General features: G+C 40.8%; 2 protein-coding genes across 7 annotated transcripts in view; both read left to right on the top strand.

Annotated features, from left to right (window-relative positions):
* Positions 1-14,059, top strand: part of smoc1 (SPARC related modular calcium binding 1) — a 45,292-nt gene extending 31,233 nt beyond the window's left edge. For 2 of the 6 annotated variants that reach the window (XM_020622875.1, XM_020622871.1), the window contains exons 11-14: positions 1,397-1,502; positions 2,662-2,906; positions 3,837-3,870; positions 9,780-14,058. In XM_020622875.1, coding sequence (XP_020478531.1) covers positions 1,397-1,502; positions 2,662-2,906; positions 3,837-3,870; positions 9,780-9,819 — 425 coding nt within the window. In that variant the 3' untranslated portion in view covers positions 9,820-14,058. Of the gene's footprint in view, positions 1-1,396; positions 1,503-2,661; positions 2,907-3,836; positions 3,891-9,779 lie in introns of all 6 variants that reach the window. The other 4 variants (XM_020622874.1, XM_020622873.1, XM_020622872.1 and 1 more) reach the window with 4 other exon arrangements.
* A 2,382-nt stretch (positions 14,060-16,441) lies between these two features.
* On the top strand, positions 16,442-22,695 carry LOC109973341 (solute carrier family 2, facilitated glucose transporter member 1-like; the record flags this gene model as incomplete). The annotated part of the gene is made up of 7 exons (XM_020622853.1): positions 16,442-16,547; positions 19,886-20,031; positions 20,651-20,811; positions 20,888-21,128; positions 21,700-21,862; positions 22,236-22,420; positions 22,651-22,695. Coding segments are annotated over exons 1-7 (1,047 nt in total), but the record flags the coding sequence as incomplete, so codon positions are not given.
* Position 22,696: the final 1 nt, after the last annotated feature.

Raw genomic sequence — 22,696 nt, 5'->3', positions numbered from 1 at the left:
AACTGATGCAGCTAAAAGTTTGACTAGCATGCCTTCAACAATGTTGATAATGAATGAGAAAAAAAAAAATCTAGTCAGACATCGAACCTTTGTGTTGTGCGGTCCCCCCCCCCCCCCCACCCCAGGATACAGACCACCCATGCATTTGGCTAGGGTTACTGGAGTATAAAGGTTCCAAATCTAAAATGACTTCCCCTAAAACACACTGGATGTGCTAGCCATAAATGAGGAGATATTTTATGTCCTGTAAAGGGATGTTCTGAACCACAACAAAACAACATTTCATGGCCATCACATCAAGGCAAGAGGAGAAAATAATGCTCAAGAGAGCAGTCAGTTAACCAGGGCTGGAAAATAACTACATTTAATCAAGTGCTGTACTTAGTGAAAGGGCAATTTTGAGGTGTCTGTATTTCACTGTTTGCTCCTTTGGCTTCACTACATTTTAGAGGCAAATGTTGTACTTTTGACTCTACTAAATTTACTTCATCTGCATTTTTAAAGCCTTCAGACTAACAAGATCAAATCCAAGAAGCCCAGAGCCCGTTTGCTGCTGCCAGAGGTCCTGCACCACATTTTACCTTTTACACTTTGCCACATATGCTGCATACTGTATAGCAAAATGATTTGGCCCTCCAAACACCCTAATTTAATACTTGGATTAAGGCGCAGCAAGGCAGCGCTTCTCCGAGCTTATTGTGTCAGTGGAAATGCCAATTGTATTTATCTGGCGGGGCAGCGTACTACCTCCCACAGCACGGAGCCAGCACAATGACAATAACGAGAAGTGAACAGAGTCGAGGACAAGGAGACCACAAACACTGAGAGGGAGGGGAGAAGGGAGCAACTTAGAAAGCTTGTGAGAAAAGAGAGTGGCAGTGTGTTTTAAGCTTTCCAATAACAGACACATTTAGGAGGGGGACACTTGCACTGGTTTAACATATTATTTATTATATTATTTACATCTGGGCTATTAAAAAGGGCTACCCAAGCTGTTCAGAATTGTGTTATAAAAGCTAACAGGTCTGCACTGCTCAACAAAGCTCTCTCATCACCACACACCTCTGCACCACCTCTTCCCATGTACCTCAGCTCTGTTTTCCTGAAGTCTTGTAAAACAGTTTATTTCACCTCTATGGAAAACATATTCAAAATGATTCACCAGTAATTGTGAACACTGGCCAGTTTTCAGATGCACCTGGTCTGTCATTAACCACTGGATGATGTTTGTATGCCTTCTTTTACTGTGTAACAGCTGTTTTCTGTTTGATATCTGTCATAATGGTTCACTGGTTCTGAGGTTATATAGTAGAGGCACTTCAGCTTCACTGCGCCCTAATGACTCAGATTAGCTCTGGGACGTAATGGGTGTATTTTTGTCTTTGATTTGTGCCAGGCTGCCCAGAGGGAAAGAAAGTGGAATTCATTACAAGCTTGTTAGATGCCCTCACCACTGACATGGTCGTAGCCATAACCTCACAAGCCCCCTCTGGTGGTGGGAGGTAAGTTGTGTCACGTACAACAGTAAACTCAGGAGTATTGTACCTAAGCAGAGCAGGTTGATTCCTTGTGGAAAACCTCAACCCTGTTCTGGCTTTTCTCAGATAATACTGCGTTTAACCCCGTTTTTCTGAACTGCACGCCAGTATTTTTTCTCTGACATGAAGCATAGATCTCAGCACAGACATGGACAGTGTGGTGTTCACTTTCCATCAGTGGTAAAACTACAGACAGGAGACAGATGAAAGGAAAACCCTGAACAAATGAGTGGCCTCTTCCAGGATGACAGTGCCCCCATCCACAGGGCACCAGAAGTCACTGAACGGTTTGATGACATGAAAGAGCATGAAAATGATGTGAAGCATATTCTGAGTCACCAGATCTCAGCCCAGATGAACAGTGAACAGCTATGGGGGATGTTGGAGCGACGTGTTAGACAGCACCTACGCCACCATCATCAAAACACCACATGTTGTGTTCATCCCTCCAGTAGAGTTCAAAGACTTGGACAGTCAATGCCAAGGTGCACTGAAGCTGTTCTGGTGGCACGTGGTGGCTCAGCACCTACTGAGACTCTTTATGTTGGGCTTTCATTTCATTTGTCACCTGTCTGTATATAAATTGATGGGGCTGAAAGGTATTTTGGAGTAAAGCTGTCGAGATTATGAAATATGTCAGTGTGAGACTTAGTCACTGCCTGAAAAGGTGAATCCATTCTGCCAAGCAAAGCAGATATTTTAAAAAATGTATTGTAAGCTACTGTTTGCTGCAACAAAATTGACACCTGCTACTGAACAAAACCGACTGAAATATTTAGATTTGCATCTTTTTTTCCAACGGGTGTTGTGGTTTCACTTCAATGTAAATCAACAAAGTGGACCAATCTTTTTCAAGTGATATAATTGTGGATCAAAAGTGCATCATGTAGAATTAACTATAATTTACCAGCCCATCTTAAAATGCACTTCAACATGTTGCTTTTTGGTTTGTTTTTGCAGTTTATTCTGAATAGGTCTACTGTGTTGTTGCTATGGTTAATAATAAAAAAATAAGGTAACTGTAACTGCCTTTTAACACCTTTTGCTGCTTCCTTTTATGCCAACTATTCTGTTTTGAAACATCCATGTTTTAACTTCTGTCTATTCCTCTGACCTTCCCCAGGTTTGTTGAGCCTGACCCCAGTCACACTTTAGAGGAGAGGGTGGTGCACTGGTACTTTGCCCAGCTGGATAGCAACGGAAGCAATGACATCAACAAGAAGGAGCTAAAACCTTTCAAGAAGTACCTGAAGAAGAAAGCCAAACCCAAGAAATGTGCACGCAAGTTCACCGACTACTGTGACCTGAATAAGGACAGGGCCATTTCCCTGCAAGAGCTGAAAGGCTGCCTGGGCGTCAGCAAGGAAGGTAAGAAGAAAGGAAAGCTTGGGCAAACTGAGCAGAGGGAAACAGGATGAGTGAGAGTGGGTTGGCAGGGTCAAGGAGTGGGGTCATAACCACGGTCTGAACCTGAGGCCAGCTGGGAAAATCCGTTCTCTAGACAAAGGTGATCTTGTACAGTAAATGGGGTTTTTCTAAAAGGTAAAACATGGTACTGTCTATTCTGAACCAGCAGAAAGACTTCAAAACTACAATGCATGAATTCTATTACAAATACGAAAAACTGAATTAAAATGGTACGTGGTGTTGTATTATGAATAATTTTAAACACAACAAGCAACCTTTCCCAGACAAGTCATTTTTACTACTATTTTCATTATGTCATAGTTTAAAATTAGTTGAGAGAGTCGCAGCCAGCCAGTCGTTTAGAGGAAGGAATGAAGTAACTGTGGTACATGTGACAAACAGATGTTTTGGCAGTCTAAATAAGGTGAACTGCTCTACTCAGCACTCGCTGATGAATATTTAGACAAGCCTAATGTACTGTGTTTGTGGATCTTAGACACTGTCTGGGCCGGAAACCTGTGACTACTTATCATGGGTTTACAGAGCAGTCCTAATAGAGATCATTAAGTACTGTCAAAGGAGCTTACAGCGAGAGACTGCTGCCAGTCTACAAGCCACATGCTATATTAGGCAGCAGAGAGAAAAATAATTTTTCTTACTGACATTTATGTTTAGCCATTTTAAAATGAAGTTTTAACTGGTTTGAAAAAGCCCAGAGATCATGAAATGCCTTCAACATGTAAATGAACAGGGTGACTTTCATTTCAAAAAGAACATAAGTAAATGTAATGAGAAGTTATTTTTTTACAGGTAGCTGACTGATATTTTCTTTAATGATTTCAAAACCAAAACATCCACCTGTATTAACTTTAACGTAGTTCTCTTTTGCAGGTAGCTCAATGACAAGTGGAAATCAAGGGACAAGGCAAGGGACAAATTTGTACCGTAAGGCAAACTAATGTGCTTTCACTAACTTTGCCTTAGGCTTTAAGTGCTGTAGGCAGCTTACTGTATAATCCATTAACATGCACTTTGGTAAAATGTGTCACTTTGGGTTAGTTCCAGTAAGTTCACACAGCAGCACTTAATTTTTCTTGCTGAATGCAATTTGTGCCAAACATTTAATTAAGTTTGAGCTATCTTCCCTTGTGCGTTTGTAACCATGTGTACTGTTGCCTGGTGTTTGGTGTGTGCTCATGTTTAAGATGGCGTGTTGTCAGCTATTCTACTGGTGAAAAGAGTCGGATTTTGTCTGCAGTGAGTGAGACCCCACCTCATGTCATGACCATAACAACAGAAATGATGTTTGTGGATTTGTTTTGATTGACAGGCCTGAAACTTAATAACTCATCTTCAAATGTCTTGTTTTATTGGACCACTAGTCCAAAAATATTTACTGCCATACATGACATAAGAAAGCATCAGATTTTCTACCAACCATTACAACTCTAGACTTTGATTTAGACAAGATGTTGGAAATTAAGAAGCAACCAACATGAAATCAACAAATACGTTCTACCTTTTTGAATTTAGCCTGTCTCACTGGTTCTACTGGTGCTGTTGACTCTGGCCACTGGGATTGTCAACATATAGTCCAACACAACCTTTCCTCAACAAAGGTTCAGTGAACCTCTGTAATAGGCCTCAACATCTGCCCCTCATTGTGCATTCTGGGATGTGTGAATATTCAAATATATGCAACTTGACCCACCGCACCTGAGCCACCCACACATAGACCTGTGAACTTTGTATCAGGATGAGACAGGAGTGAAAACTGAAGAGATGTAGCAGTTTGTTTGAGCTTCATACACCCATAACATAGCAATACTGCATAAAAGAAATATAAGTGGAATGTTCACATGTATTTAGTCTGGCTGAGAGTTTGTCAGTATGTCTTTATTTCTTTCTTTCTTTATTTTCTCACATGATCCAAAACACAATCTAGTAAAGTTACCAGAGAGCTGAGAGCCCGTCTTACTGTATTAGCAGCAGCCAAATGTAAGTGTTAATATTACTTTCCAACAATGGTACATCTTTACACGTCTACTACGTGTCTCATACCATCTCATAACATTAAACAGTACAATCATGAAGTGGAATGAAATTTATTGGATATTTCAAACTTTTTTAACAAATAAAAAACTGAATAATTGGGCGTGCAAAATTATTCAGCCCCTTTACTTTCAGTGCAGCAAACTCTCTCCAGAAGTTCAGTGAGGATCTCTGAATGATCCAATGTTGACCTAAATGACTAATGATGATAAATAGAATCCACCTGTGTGTAATCAAGTCTCCGTATAAATGCACCTGCACTGTGATAGTCTCAGAGGTCCGTTTAAAGCGCAGAGAGCATCATGAAGAACAAGGAACACACCAGGCAGGTCCGAGATACTGTTGTGGAGAAGTTTAAAGCCGGATTTGGATACAAAAAGATTTCCCAAGCTTTAAACATCCCAAGGAGCACTGTGCAAGCGATAATATTGAAATGGAAGGAGTATCAGACCACTGCAAATCTACCAAGACCTGGCCGTCCCTCTAAACTTTCAGCTCATACAAGGAGAAGACTGATCAGAGATGCAGCCAAGAGGCCCATGATCACTCTGGATGAACTGCAGAGATCTACAGCTGAGGTGGGAGACTCTGTCCATAGGACAACAATCAGTCGTATACTGCACAAATCTGGCCTTTATGGAAGAGTGGCAAGAAGAAAGCCATTTCTTAAAGATATCCATAAAAAGTGTCGTTTAAAGTTTGCCACAAGCCACCTGGGAGACACACCAAACATGTGGAAGAAGGTGCTCTGGTCAGATGAAACCAAAATTGAACTTTTTGGCAACAATGCAAAACGTTATGTTTGGCGTAAAAGCAACACAGCTCATCACCTTGAACACACCATCCCCACTGTCAAACATGGTGGTGGCATCATCATGGTTTGGGCCTGCTTTTCTTCAGCAGGGACAGGGAAGATGGTTAAAATTGATGGGGAGATGGATGGAGCCCAATACAGGACCATTCTGGAAGGAAACCTGATGGAGTCTGCAAAAGACCTGATACTGGGACGGAGATTTGTCTTCCAACAAGACACTGATCCAAAACATAAAGCAAAATCTACAATGGAATGGTTCACAAATACACATATCCAGGTGTTAGAATGGCCAAGTCAAAGTCCAGACCTGAATCCAATCGAGAATCTGTGGGAAGAACTGAAAACTGCTGTTCACAAACGCTCTCTATCCAACCTCACTGAGCTCGAGCTGTTTTGCAAGGCGGAATGGGCAAAAATTTCAGTCTCTTGATGTGCAAAACTGATAGAGACATACCCCAAGTGACTTACAGCTGTAATCGCAGCAAAAGGTGGCGCTACAAAGTATTAACTTAAGGGGGCTGAATAATTTTGCACGGCCAATTTTTCAGTTTTTTATTTGTTAAAAAAGTTTGAAATATCCAATAAATTTCGTTCCACTTCATGATTGTGTCCCACTTGTTGTTGATTCTTCACAAAAAATGACAGTTTTATATCTTTATGTTTGAAGCCTGAAATGTGGCAAAAGGTCGCAAAGTTCAAGGGGGCCGAATACTTTCGCAAGGCACTGTATCTCTTTATTAGCTCAGCTGATCCAATGTAGCTTTAATCCAACATCAGAAGCAGGCTGTCAGCACCTGGCTCAACAGTGAGCCAAGCCTAGCCTTCCCTGTCATATGTACCGTATATGCTTTGCTTTTATTACTCCAGCAGCAGAGAGTGCCTCATACCATCATATAACATTTGATAGTATGTGAGTATCTCTTTATTTTTGCTGGAGGCTAAGTTAACCGTTAGCACGAGGTTAACTGTAGCAGTGAGCCAAACATGGTGTAGAAAGTACAGGGGAAAAGCAACCTTTGGAAAAAAATCTCTACCTTGCTTATAGATAATTATTTTTAGTGTTTTTCAAAGTAAAAGGTTGTTTTTTTACTGACTGATAAATTGTGTTTGTGACCATATAAATATCAATCCGACACCATTAAGTACTCATGACTGAGGAGGAGTACTGCCACCTCACCACAAAGTATTTAGAGGCTCATTTCATTTAAAACTCCCTTCACTGTTCTGTAGGTGAGGCTTGTAGTGACTAAGACGTCTCGCCTGCTGTTTAGCCTCTCTTCCTCTTTCCTGCTCTCCTCTCCCCCTCTCGTTTGTTCTTGCTGTGTCCATCATTAGGCAAGAATAAAGGAGAGCATTATGAGGCAGGCCTGGCACCAGGGCTTCAGGACCATTACAACGCCCAGAGCCCTGTCCTCTCAGAGCCAAGAGTAATTACACCACAGCACAAGATTTTGATGTTTTAATTACTGTGACATCAGCTTCACAAACTACACCGTTAAAGGTAACACAGGTGAACAGCGTGGGCAGTGACAGTTTAATATCACCACCTGTAATTCTGGTGATGAGTTAATAAATGTCTTAATCAACCATAGGCTGTTCTACAAAGCTGACAGTAAACTCAAGCCTATTTATCCATCCTCTTAGCCTAGTCCAGCCACCATGATTCCCAGCTCCTGAGCCAAGTGCCTCTATTGGCCAGTCAGTCCCAGGTGAGGTAAGGTGATTCACTACTAAACAGGATCTGTTTTCAGTTCTTTATCACAAGTGGGGCCAAGGTGTCCAGGGAGAGACCAGGGAGCTTTGTGTTGTTAATGGCCAGACAGTGTCCTCAGTGACTCGAAGGAGAGCGAAGACAGGCCATTTGTTGCTCTGGAGCCTTTTAATTGCATGGCCGATTCATCGGCAGTACTGCACCTCAGCCTCTGACAGCACAGTTATCGGAGCTAAAGAAAGGAGCAGCATGACTTCACTGGAAAGAGGAACTGGATCAGATCCAGAAGGAAGAACGCCACATCTGAATGAAATTTGAGTCTTTTTGGCTGCTTTTAACCCTCCCCATGTTAAAAAGCCAAACCGATCTTAACCCTGGTTTTCGCTCTCTTTGTCTCGCTCTCTCTGCACAAAAGACGTCACCTCTTCACTCTGGCAGCCACAGTTTGAGACGTTTAGCTGCCGAGAGCTCGTCCATGACTGGCTGTTTGAAATGACTGCTCACTGTTCAAAACCCACTTCTTATGACCTTTGCTAGATGGCAGGCGGGGCGAATCAGATTGAAGCAGGGGGGAAACAGAGAGAGGAACCTGACAGAGACTCCCAAACATAAATAATCAATTCATAAATGAGCAAATACTGCGTGTTATATTTTTTTAAAAATTGCCTGTTGTGGAGGCAAGGCAGGGGGTCTCATTGGCATGGGGGCCACTGGATCACTTTGAGATTAACCATGTGACAACTATGGACAACAGTGTGATTAGTCGCAATTCGACATTTTAATTGATTGACGGCACAATTTTATATCCCTGAAGTATAGATGAAGGCATCCACTACTTGACTTGCTGGTAACCTATGATTCATGGAGCTGTGGAAAGACTGGGATGCTTACTTGACTCTGAAGTAAATGCTGCACCTAAAGCAGCTTCCAGAGGGAGTAGGAAAATCAATTGGACCTCTATTTCATGGCTACCATAACTGGTACTGACGGAGAGCGCACCTGCACATCCCCACCCCCACAGAATGCTGCTCTCACACACACACACACACACACACACGCTGTGTTTTAATTCTTTGTGGGGACTTTACATTGACCTACATTCATTTCCTGTAGACTTATCCTAACCTTAACCATAACCACCACTTGCCTAACACCTGACCCTAATATTAACCTAACCCTAGCCTCAGACAAGCCACATGCTATATTAGGCAGCAGAGAGAAAAATAATTTTTCTTACTGACATTTATGTTTAGCCATTTTAAAATGAAGTTTTAACTTCATTTTAAGCAGGCATGTAGCAGAGAGTCGAGACACAAACACAGCATGTACACATACCTGCAAACACAACCATATACAAACAAGCTGCAGACACAGTGACAGAGATACTGTGCACATACAAACATGTCCACATGTAAGCATGCACACACCTTCCTTTACTCTACAGAGGTTTATAAAAATCTCCCCACACAGACACATTCACTCACAGCCTGAGCCCACTCAGCTCCCAGGAGGACCCCTGCTCCCCTCTGACAGCCATCTGTAAGCAATCTAAGCTCATTACCTATCTCTTTTTCTCTCTCCTCCTCCCCCTTTGCCCCCCTCACCCACAGTGATTGATGAGTGAGCAGTCCATCCCTTGCACAGCAGTACACTGTCCCTGCAAATGCTGTACAACACACACCTGCAGAGACAGTTCAGTTATAGCTTGGTTGTAACTTAACGTTGGCACATTCTCATATATTATTAGTGTGGAGGTGGTGTACAGCTGCTGTACATTAAAGTTATTGCCTATTTTTACTTATTTGCAGTGATAACATTAGTTTTACATTGCATTTTAAAATAGTAGTGACAACACACTAGGTGGCAGAAGCTACACTGCTAAACTATAGTTATTTTTATTTTTGCTAAAGCAGGATAAGGGAATCAACAAACAGCAGGCTGATGAAATAGTACATTTGTTTCATGCTGGTGAGATGTAGTTAAGGCAGCGGGTTTTAGTGGAAGAGAAAAGTCCCGCTGCAGAAGATCTGCATATACGCACACCTATGCACACAAAAATACATAGAGCATTGACGTGTGCGCTGAAGGGTTTGACTGATGAAAACAAACTGGGCTCAGACATGCAGAATCCAACAGCAGGAGTTTTAACAAATTAAGCTATGAGTACATCTGCATGCTTGATGATAAAATGGCTAAACAGTGAATGTATTTTCTTTTTCGCCCCCCTTCCCTCTCTTGCCTGTCTTTCTGTTCCCAGTAGGTCGTCTGGTGTGAGAAGACAAGGACGCAGAAGCTGAGACGAGAGCAGAGGGCACATAGGGAAGGCATCTGTACGCTTGCTGACAGGAAAGAGAAAGATGGAGCAGAAAAATTAAGAAGTTCCTGAGTTTAGAACAAGAAAAGAAATGAAGCAACGCCAAAATATTTGCACTTTCTCCTCCCGGTGTTTGACATGTTATCTGTTTATAAGTGTTTTTTGTGTATTTCTCTCTTTGGGGACTGAAAAGACATATTTGTCGAGAGATGACAGGCACATTTTCCTTTGTGTTCAGTCACTGCTGTGATTTGTTCTGTTCTTATATAACTACAGGCACAATCGCTCACATTTTCTGGCCATTAAATGAGACTTGCATGCCCGCTAGTAGCATGCATGTTGTCAGGCCAGTGGCAACCTGCTAACGAGAAGCTTGCAGTACATCGAATTGCATTCAGCGTTGCACGATTCTTGATACACACACTTTTAAAGGAAGAACTATGGCAACACAGAACAATTCAGATTACTTGGTAAAGCTGCATGTGAACATGTAATATTAAGTGAACATATTAGAATTAAACCGTGACCATGGAGTCTAATTTATCAGCACAGAATTAGCTGTAGGAATCCTCTTGCACTGTACAGACATTTTATAGAAACATTAATATTTTGGATGAAGAATCAGATGTTTGTGAACGAAGTCTGACATGATGCATCTGGTTTTTGTTCAGGATATACCGATGTTGGGGAAAACTAGCTGTGATTAAGTAACTACATTACTTAAAAGTACTTCTTGTGCAACCCATAACTACTGCAAGACTATTGTCTTGTATGCAGTTTGTAGTTTCCTCAGTTATCACATGCCTTAGCATTTTATTATTGTTCTACATGCTTACAAAATATGTGGTAAAAAATTAAATTTTAGGGAAAAACTTTTCAAAAAGCAAACTAACAGATTGAAAAATGTCTAAAACACATTAATAACAAAGGTGACGTGAGTACTTTTAAAGCCTATACATCACCCCAACACTTGTACAGCACATACACAGTCTTAGCAGTAAACAGGACTCATGCAGTACTCAGCAAGTGGGGTATTTCTACATACCTATAGTACATGGAAGTAACAGTACATTAATGAATTTTTGACTGTTAAGGGTGATAGGAGCACTCCAAAGCTGGAGACACGCAACCTTGAAATATTACTGCTTTTTAAAAAGTTGTTCCGGCTGACGTGAGCAACTTTGTCGTCCTACCCCGAGTCCAATATTCACTCTCCTTTAGCTCTACTTTGGTTTGGTTTAGCTAATTGTTCCACTATGTTCACCAGCTAGTAGGGCTGTCACCTTTTCCAAAAGTCATGTTTCAATGACATTCGAGCGGAAATTTGTTTGAATTAATTAGAATGTGCACCCCCCACCCTCACCCCAAACTGCCCAAAAGAAAAAATTATAACTGATAATTACCTATCCAGCAAAAGTACAGCCACTATGTCGTCACTTTTCAGCCACTTGCCATCGTACAAAAACCACACTGGTGTTAAATCTGGTTTTACTTCTTGTAGCATCCAACTTCTTTTTAGTTTTAACTTTCCTGAATAAGGCCTGTGTTTGCAACCTAAAGCTGCTGTGGGTAATGTGTCTGACTGCCTGGCCTTGTGAGAGACTCTTGGCTTGTGCAATGAGTGCACGGGCAGAGTGTGCACAAGTAGGAAGTTTGGTTAACAGACAGGTAGACCAGCCAATTGTTTTGCTCAGGCCGAGTAAACTTAGTCAGGCTTTGTTCAGCCCTGCTGCTGCCATGGATGATGGAATTCTGTCTTTATGTTGTCAGTGCATTTAAGGTATTCACTGACATTGGGGCAAAAAGAGAATTTCAAGAAATGTAACAAAAAATGTTTCTGAAATGAATCACTGACACTACCTTTAATAAGTTGATCAGTGATCATGAGTTCATCACCTTCAACTGGTTAACAAACTGAACCCACATTAACAAATGTCTGACCCCCTGGTAGTGATTCTATTTTTCCAAAACAAATTACAGTTCAGGAAATGGCCGACGTGTTCATAATAATACCAGGAAAGTGGTAGCTAAGGCCGACCAGTAAAGGTAAATAAGCAAGATGTTTACCAGGACAAGTATTCAATTAACAAAAGCTCATTTCAGCTGTCATGGTCACATTTATCCCTGTTATCGTAAACAATATGTGGCATTTTCAAATCCCAGTTCCTAAAATAAATATTTGATTCTTCCCAGTAATATCAGAATACAAGCCGTGTACTGTATGTAAACACATCCATTGTCTTTCCACCAACAGCTGATTCTAGTCCTGCTCTGTGAAACACTTCCCACCACACATACTTGGAGCTTTTCCACTTTATATAAGACAGTGGAATAAGACAGAATGTCCCCCGGGGTGTTTGATTAACAGGACAATGACTGAGCATGAGGAACAACATTAGAGAGAGAGAGAGCGAGAGACCTTATTGTCAAGTTGTGGATTGTAAAAAGTAAAATTTCTTCCTCACATATGGGAACAATTGAGTTTAAAAACTGGAGAATCACAAGTTTGCTGTTGAGGTCTGAATGCTTGTGCATTTGTTTTGAGTTGTGTATTTCTTAGGATTTTCCCAGGAGTCACTGCAGTGGCTCATGAACATGAAACAAAAAAGGCTCCTGTTGTAAATATGTACAATAATAATAGTTTGTTTTACTAAATTCACTGATGGGCATATGGGTGTTTTTTTTTTTATTTACTGTCATTCTGTCCTATTGTACAAGAAACATTGCATCACGTTTGTCTTGTCAAACATTAGGCTGTTACAGTAGCTAATTAACAACAGTGAAATGCTTAGACCAAACTGTATGTTATCAGTTCTGACCACTGTTTATTTAATCTGTGGAGGGGTTATGTGACTATTTCAGCTTGTGTTTTACGATTCCTGTCATCACCACTACACTCGGTCAAGAATGTATACAGTATCTGGTGCTTATTCCACGTTGATCACAAAACCAGTCGTGTTTAATTTGAAGTGAACAGTCGTGCCAAGACTGAGAACAGAACCCTTTCTTTCTTAGAGGTCTGTGGCGTCTCTGTTGAGTGCCTGCCCCGGTCCTAGTTTGAACACTGGGCTTGTGTGTGTGCTGCTGAAGTGATTCCAGACGCTGTCAAGCTGCAGATTACATGCAAGATCTAAAACAACCTAACAGGCTAGTAATCACTGCTAATCACGGTGGAGGATGTATAATGAAGGAGACTTACAAACGACAGTCTGACAGCGAGAAGCTCTTGCTTCTCTCCACTGTAAACCCCCAACAGGCTAGTGAACATCTCAACATGTTCTGACAATATCTCTCATTCATAGCCAAAGAAAGATCTGTTGGGGGGGAAAAACACTGAGGTGTGTCGTCTTTGGGTGAAACTGGCCAAAGTAAATTAAGGTATAGCTGCCTCTGCAATGAAAACTGACGTGCCTCTCCACTGTAACACCGGCCTTAATTCCTGAGAAACTTAAACCTGTGGCGCAGAAGGAAAAAGGAGTCTTGGAATCGACAGTGATAAAATGTTGGAGTTTATGAAGTGCATCTTGGCATGCAGCAGTAGCTTTCACCTGGGTTGTATCAATCTTTTGAGCTGTTCCCACCTGAAGTGTGATGTAAATTTAAAGCAGCTGTAATGAGAAAAAGCTCTATATAATGCCTTACATTCTGAACAACTGAAAAACAAACCAAATCACTTAACACCTCAGCACCTGTGAAAGTATTTTTAAAGCGTGTTAATCATAAAACAGATTTTTTTTAAACCACCATAATTGCACATGCATAAAACAAAAATGAATGGCAACAACATGAAACTGATCCTGATGCTGTTTTATATCACATCTATTCAAACTATGCTCAGTCTGGACCTCTTGCAGAGGGAAAGCATTAAGAGCTGGAACAGAAGTCCAGCTCTCTGAGGGGAAGAAGAATACTGGCCCCTGCTGGTGAAGATGTGCCACTGCAGGCTGCAAGCTCACCCTTGTTAGCCAGGTCTACACGTGCACACACTGTACTAACAGCATCAGTCAATCCGATTGAATTTCATGGACTTGCAATAAATATTTTTTAAAGTTATGTCTTGAAATGCTCTTAATTTCACCGAGTGCTCATGCCACTGTGACGCGTATGTTTTAATCATGTTTGGTAAAAAAAAAATTACAATAAATTGGCAGATATCATTATTAACAATGACTAAAATTGGACTCTGTAGTCGCTGTATATAAATAAATTCTCCATTGAATGTCAGAAGATGCACTCCGTTTGGCCTGTTGATTTAAAAACAACAATGTGGTGTGCGATGTTCTGATATAGTGTTGTGACATCTAAGGTACAGATGCTATAAGTGTATGATGGGAGGCAGAGGGCTTTGGGGTGAGGATGCTGGTGATGGGGGTGGTTGGAAGATGGGCGGGGGAAGCAGGGAAGGCAGAGAGGGTTGTATCACAGATGAAATTGGAGCCAAGAGGCAGCTGCAGTACATCTGTCTTGTACCGACACATGTGGCATTTGACTTCCAGTGTGAAGTTCAAAAGAGCTTCATAATGACGCAGCTGCTTAGGGATGTGTGTGTGTTTTTGAGAAGGTGTGTGTGTGTGTGTATTTTCCCCTTTGCTAGAAATGGGGTGGAGGGTAGTCAAAGGGTTTCATGGGTAAAGACTGGAATTTGGGGTTTTGAAAGTGGCATGTGGGCAAGTACAGGTGTTGCATGCTGTTTTATATATGCTTTTATATTCAATTGTTTTCAATTTGCAAAGCTGGGGGGGGGGGGGTGCTGCTTGTCCAATGTTAAGAACAAGGAGATAGTACTATTTATAAATTTTAATCTAAAACCTTCTTATCCATTAACGACATGAATATAAGTATTCAATATTTGCTATTTTCTGACATTTTAGATGATAAATAAACCAAATTTGTGTATTTTTTCCATTTTTTTTCATTTGTCACCATTTCTGATGCACCTTAACTGAATGTAAATCCATGATTATAAATAAATGAGTAACAAATACATGTACTGTACAATCGGCATTGGAAGACTGATACAACCAAATAATTTTTTGTATCTTTTTTTTCATCTTGTACCAAATTCTTTATAAATAACAGGGATAATAAGAAGTGTGACATATTAGCTTGTGGAGGAGTTGTCCAGTGCACAGGCCTTCTATTTTACACTTATGCTTCAGTAGAGATGAGTGTTGTTGCGTGGTTTTATACGTCTTTGTGCACACTGAAACACTTAGATCAAAAACACCATTACAGGTAATTAGCGAGGACCATTAGCTTGTGTGATAGCTAAACATTAGCGTGCGGTGAGGGTGACGGTGCATACTGCTCACAATTTGTGCCTGATACTCTCTGCGCCTGCAGCACCACCTGCCCGGCCGCCCCAGTGCTGGGTCAGAGGGTTAACTGCCAGGAGGCCAGGGCTCAGGGGTCAGAGGTCATGTTTCAGAGAGGCGTATCCATATGCTGATTGAGAGCTCAGCTGCACGAACAGAGCCTGCAGGTGGACAATGTATGTTACCCCCCTAATGTTAACTATTCTTTCCTGTGTTTTTTTTATTTTTTTGGGCTCATAATGTGCTGAGAGAATATCTAGTCCTTTGGGTTTAAGGTATTTATTTTGGATGGACTTCCATTTGCATTTCCACTTCCATAAACACATGAAACTGAGCAGGGGGGCATGCTGAACAAAAATCCCAGTGTTCTTTTAGTGAATTTGTTAATGAGATCTACAAACAAAGTTTTATTTTAGGTAATTTCTCTTCTTTGAGGACCAAACTCACAAAAGGTAAAGCACATGTGAGCTCTAAATATTTGAAACATGTTACTTCTACAACATGACATCTATCAGTTGACTGGAAAATGGCTGTGTATAATTAAGGCAGCTAATAATAATAAAAATAATGCCAATAAGGATGACCCCATCATCAGCTAAAAACAAGGCATATAAAACTAAAGTAAATTTAGGCACTGTAAGACTCAATAAGAGGAAAATACAGGATAGGTTGTGTGTTGCATACGATTTCCTGTTTAAAAAAGTCAAAGGTTAAAATATAAGTCCACATAAACACAAAACACACAGAGCCACATACACAAATCTTTAAGAACATCGTGAACGTCAACGACCAGATTATACAAACACACACATCAGGCCAAGGCAGCTTCAGCCCTTTCATGATTTTTTTTGCTCATTGTCTCTTTGATCGGGAACAGCCTGGATGTGGAATCGTTAATATGTGCTTGATGCTCCTGTCACTACTCCAAGATAAACATATCTGGAAAACCGATGCATCCAGAGCCTGTGCATACAGGCTGCACTACAGCAGGGAACATTTCAGGCTAAAACAGGATCGCTGTCACAGTGAGATGAGAAAGATAAAAGGGGAAGTGCATACAGACAAACACACAAATACACAGTGTACAGTCATGTGAAAAAATTAGTAAAATTTTTTATATATGGTTATTTAATCTCAATTTTAACAATACAGAGAGATTAAAGTAATACAACTAAACAATTAAAACTGAAGAAAAGTCTTTTCAAGATCTTCTGTAAATGTAATTCTACAAAAATGCCTATTCTAACTGAGGAAAAAGATAGCACACCCTCACATGTATGCCCTCTTAAAATGGCTCAAATCACACATCTTGCAGGTCGTTTTGCGGTGCGTGACATGCGTCAGACTGTGGCTGTCGGTGTGATTAAGGGTGTGGAGAAGAAGGTCTCCACCACTGGTAAGATTACCAAGTCTGCCCAGAAGGCCCAGAGGAACAAATGAATGTTGTGCTACTCTGCCAACCCCAAGGTCTCCCAAGGCAGGACATCAGTCATCCAACTCCATCCAACAATTGGCTTCTTCAACTTAATAATCAAAGACTGGTTAATCATCACAATGCATCGCAAAAGCATTCGAAGGAAAGAAAAACATGTAGACACATGAGGTGGCACTCCTGACTCCATTTCCGTGGTTAGATTACCATTACGTACAATGTAATATCAAATGGTTTTAAATGTGCACTGTTGCTTTAGTTCATGGCAATACCTTTCTGTGATATTGAGACATTGAAGAATTAGAGGTACTGTAATTTATTACCTCTCTAGATCTCTGGAGTGCAGGTACAGGTCTCTTTACGTGGTATACGTTGTCTTGCTTTTAGTGTTTGTTTGCAACTACATGGTGCTCTGTAGGAGCCTATGGAAAGAAGTTCAAACTATGTTCTTCTGAGTAGTAGACTGTAGAAGTTAGTGATTTGTTGTGTTTAAGCTTTAAAAAGCACTTAAAACAAATGGTCCAAACTTCCCTCTTTTGAGAGACTGATTAGACCACAAATGGATTCTTAAAGCACTTTGATTGGCATTTTGCTGAGTTTGCACTTGAACTGAGGAAGTTTAAATTGGCATAAGCTACTGCACCTTATAACATGGCATGAGCCTTTTTGCAACATTAAACATGTTCCAACCAAAATGATTTTGTCATTTTGCTGTGACTGAAGCAATATGGCAGCAGATGCCTTAAACTTGTCAATCCTATAAAATGAATTTCATAAAGTAGTTCCTTACAGTACACACTTTTCTCCACAAGATGTAGCCAACAGCTCAAGGCCAGTCTGCCAAGAGGGTGTGCTATCTTTTTCCTCAGTTAGAATAGGCATTTTTGTAGAATTACATTTACAGAAGATCTTGAAAAGACTTTTCTTCAGTTTTACTTGTTTAGTTGTATTACTTTAATCTCTCTGTATTGTTAAAATTGAGATTAAATAACCATATATTAAAACATATTAAAATACTTTTTTCACGACTGTATATAAAGTATATCATTTACCCTAGTCTTGCCTGTTAATGCCTCGAGGCTCTAAATCAGCACAGCACTGTGTGACCTTTGAAAGCACCCTGCAGTATTTGTCAGATTTTGTGATGTGCACTTAGGTAGGAATGAAACATTATTTTCATGATTAACTGTTTCAGTGTTTTGTTTTTAAAGTAGTGAGAAGATTCTCTCACAACTTCCCTGAAGCCAAAGTCATGTCCTTATGCTGCTGCTGACATGCACATTTATCTTTGTGGTTACAATTTAATTTCTCTAAAACTAATTATATTCAGTGAATTATAAGAATTCAGTTCTGGACAAGAAGAAGGTTTCTTTTCCAAAGAGGTAAAAAACCATTCATGAGATTTGTAGACTCCATCATAACTACTACTAGCATGCTACAAACACCTGCATGCTAACACTACAAACAATGGTGGAAAAACCTCATGAGGATCATGAATAAATGAGATATTTATGCTACTGCAGTACAATTAGGATGTTACACCACAGTATAATAGTCTAACAGCCTGTTTTCTTTGCTTTTATTTTAATCTGTCCCCAATATAATTATAAACTGTGGCTTAAAGTTTAAAGTTGCAAAATAAATTCCTTTAATAATTCTTTTTAGTTTTCAGAATTCAATGTCAGTTGAAGGATTTCCTACACTTGTACGACTTCCCATAAAGTATCTTGGCTTTATAAAACTATCTCAACAGTAGTTAGAAAAACTCAGAAATACACTGCACTGTAATTGATTTTCTTAGTTCCTATAAAGACAGCTGGACATATGAGGTGTTCCCTTGACAGCTTAGTGTTCCTGAGATATCCATTTCAGTGAACACCATCACAGTACACAGACAAAGTAGCGCACAACTCTCCACAAGCACACACGGGTGCACAGCTAAAGCATGTGTTACAGTGCTGTGTTATTCCCAAATGCCTACTTAGTGATCTATATGGAAACAAGTTACTGTTTGGCACCGACCTGGGAACAGCTATGTTGTCTCCAACATAGCTAATAGGAGGTCTGTCTGCAGACGAGAAACTGATCCACAGTCAGTTAGAACTGAGGATGTCAATCAGCTGTTCAGTGAGAACCAGAGGAGGCCTGTGGTTGCTATCCTGTCAGCTCTGTCTCAAATTCACCAGTCAGGTGTGATTTCATCACTGGATTCGCTTCTCCAGTGTGTGCGTGTGTGTAGGTGTGTGTATAGTGTCCAACAGTCGTGTGTTCACTCAGGAAAACGGACATAATCATATCTGAAACTCGGGGGACGAAGAAGGGATCAAGGTACGACCCTCAATTTTTAGAGAAGCATATTTATATATAGATGATATTGATAGCTATTGATATGTAGACACAGATACGAGGTCTTAATTATCTGTACACTGCACAACATCTACAGAAAATTTGTCAAGGCTGCACCGGGTTTCTACTTTCTTCATTGATATTTTTGGACCTGCAATCTGCTTTACTCCAGATCACACAAGTTAGCATGAGGAGGATGAGAAACTCATACTGGACATACAAACATAGGAAGTATATCATTTTACTAACAGGTTAGATTTTTATATGCACATTATAGCTTCATCTCCTTTCTCATAAAAATATGTTGTGTATCCTGAAGCTTATATTTTGTATCCACTATGCATATCTCTACCTGGATTATCGAGTTTGGGCATTTTAAAAATTGATGTTGATAATTACCACCAGGGAAAAACCGATCCCGTCTCTAGGTAAAATAACAAAAACATTTCTCACAGAAGTTGCTGAGATATTTAAAATTATCGGTGTGAAATGAGTTATACCTAACTAAATGTTTTTTGTCTTCTGGCTGTTATATCATATGTAAACGTCCTATACTTCTATACATTAAATCTGGCATCATTCAGGTTTCCACAGAAGAAAATAAATGCACCTACATCTTGAGGGAGCGATACCCCATCTCACCAAAACAAATGGCGCCCCAGGAGGTTTGCTTGTTTTAATTCTTTTTATACAAACAAACTGTCAGAAACATAGAGCACTAATGCTCACTTGTGGTAATTAGAATTCTGGACATCATGCCAGTGTGTGAACATACTGCTGTTCCTGCCATGCTTGACCTTTACAGTCACAGGTTGCTTATGTTGGGGGAACCAGTGAGATTAGCAATTGAGCTGACGTCACAGGTTTAAGTCTGTGAAAGAGTTAGGAGTCATGATTTTTAAGAGTTACTTACCTGTTATTTGTTATCTGACAGGGTTAACTAGTTTTTACTGAAGACAAGTTAAAAAGTAAAGAAATAAATGTCGCTTACCACAACACTGTTGCTGTGCAGAGCCATCTGACAGCCACACTCCTGACCTCCATCCTGGCAGCGGTGCTCGGCTCCCTGCACCACACCGGCAACATCAACGCTCCAGCCAGAGTGAGCAGAACCGACAGGAGCTGTGGGGGAATATGACATCAAGTTCACTGATACTGACAACAGTAGCTTAGCTCCAGTATTCCTCGTTTCTCATTTATTACAATTTTCCTGCCATCTTTAGTGTTAGAAGTACTGTATATTTGTGCATATACTGTCTCAGCGAAGAAACAGAAATTCATTCATTTGAAATAATAGTACTAAATAAATATGCATATGCACTGAACAAGACTATCAAACTGTAAAATGGAACCACCATTCACAACAGACAACCCAGTCTTTCTAATACTAGGCCTAACAAAACTGAATGCTCAGGCTCAGCTGGACTTTGCTTTTCCACAGGTAGATGACATTAAGCTGTCACAAGTGAGGCAGAACTTTTATATTCAGCCTTACACAAACCCTCTGATTTCCTACATTTCTCATAACACTGGACAACACTAAAACCTGCCCAAATGAACTTGTACAATCTTGACATCGGAGGTAGAGCCGTTCCATTTCAAAAGATACAACACATAACTGGTTTAGATAGTTTTTTCTAGTCTTTATGCAAAAAAAAAAACAGACCATTGTAAGACCTTGTGTATACTGATGCAGACTGTCTCTGTTTACCATTGCTCAGATCATCGAAGAGTTTTTCAACCACACCTGGAGAGGCAGACACAACCAGTCGATGCCGGATCACAGCCTGACTCTCCTGTGGTCACTCTCTGTCAGCATTAAGGACTTTGGAGCCTTGCTGGGCTCGCTGGGGGTAAAATATGTGGCTGATTCTTACGGCAGGTAAGAAGGGCGACAGAAGCACTCTTTAAGTATTATTACATCATTGTCTCTTCATTTGCATCGCCTTCCCCTCCAGGCGGAACTCCATATTAATAGTCAACTGTCTGTCTGTGGTGGGAGCATGTCTGATGTCTGCCTCCAAAGCCAGCGAGTCATTTGAGGTTCTGATTCTGGGACGGTTGGTGTTCGGTCTTTTCTGCGGCCTGGTGATGAGTCTTAATCCCCTCTACATCCAGGAAGTGTCCCCTACCAATCTGAGAGGGGCCTTCGCTACACTCAACCAGGTGTCCTTTGCCTCTGGCATCCTAGTGGGAATGGTGAGCACAGAGCTGGAAATCTTCTGTTCTGACTGAAAAAGTAGTCGGAGGGTAATTGGGTCTCTTCAAGCTTGTTGGAAGTCAGAGTGAATGCAACCTTAGACAATGACAGTGACATCCATACATAACAAGGTACAGCGACTGTGGGTCACCCAGCAGTTGGTCCAGGGCACTTTTGTTTGTTTTATTGTTGACCTTACTTTCTTAGGAGTTGCATGAAGAGCTGGTCAGTATTTTAATGTGCTGACAAGGCATGATTAGCTTGATTTATTACTATGCTATCAAACACACCTTGTCATTTTATCCTGATTAGGTCTCAGCTCAATGTTTGTATTTTTTGGCTTTTTGTGTGATTGAGGATTTTGTTTAGGTATTAAATTGTAATTAATCACCTGCTGTGATAAACAGTTCATACCAGAAACTAAAAACATTTGACAATCACTCTTACCACTGTTAACTTCTTTTGCAAAAACAAAGGCAGCTTTTTAAATCAACAATAACTTAATTTATCCTTAAAGAGAAGCAGGTATTACGTGACACTGTCAAACAAAGCTCTTGTTGGTGGCTACAGGTGGCTGGTCTGGAGACAGCACTGGGTACAGAGCATTACTGGGCCATGATGCTGTCCCTGTCCCTCATCCCGGCCTTGGCACAGTACATGGTCCTGCCTTTCTGCCCCGAGAGCCCTCGATACCTGCTCATCAACCAGGGAGAGGAGAACAAGGCCGAGGCTGGTGGGTCCCACTGACTCTAGTGTTTTAACCACAAAGCCTGACAGAACTGGTCCCACTGTTTCCATTCTAGTCATTAAGCAGGAGTTATACTGTATGATAAGGATCTGTCGGAGGTTTCTTCAGTTAAAGGGACTTTTTCCTCCTCACTGCTGCCAAGTGCTTGTTCAGGGGGATTTGTTGGGCTTTCCCTTTAATACTGTAAGGTCTAGACCTGACTATATAAAAAGTCTTGAGATGACTTTTGTTGTAATGTGATATTATACAAATAAAAGTGAATTGAATCAAAACATGGAAATATTTTAAAACATTGATCTTTGTGGATGCACTACACTATGGCAGCTTTTTACAAGAAGCTGTTGTTTTAACCCTGCAGCCCTGCTGAGGCTGAGAGGCAGCGCAGACAAGGTGCTTGCTGAGCTAGAAGAAATGAAGGAAGAGGCCGCCCATACTCAGAGCAGAGTCACCATCTCTGAGTTTGTCAAAAAGCGCAGCTACAAGCAGCCAATCATCATCATCTTCGTCGTCAACTTGGGCAGCCAGCTGTCCGGATCCAACGCGGTCAGTCATGTGTCAAATGCGTGGCCTTTATGGTGCTAAAACTAAGGTCTGCATAAAGTGTGGCTCAGTTTTTAGCACGACTTGCTTACGAACTGTTAAATACTCAGCTACAGCTTGGTAGTTAAATAAAGGACTCAACCTCAGCGTTTCTCTGCAGCCTCCACTCAGATTCTGGGGCTGTGTGCCAGTAATTCACTAAGCTAAACTAAATTCCTGCTCTTTTCATCTAGATCATTAATTATTCCACCAGAATGTTCCAGGCCAAGTTTGATGAGG

The sequence above is a fragment of the Monopterus albus genome, unplaced genomic scaffold, assembly GCF_001952655.1.
Source record: "Monopterus albus unplaced genomic scaffold, M_albus_1.0 scaffold290.1, whole genome shotgun sequence".
NCBI lineage: Eukaryota > Metazoa > Chordata > Actinopteri > Synbranchiformes > Synbranchidae > Monopterus > Monopterus albus.
Note: the sequence above shows the minus strand (reverse complement) of the source record. Positions and strands in the feature narration are given on the sequence as shown.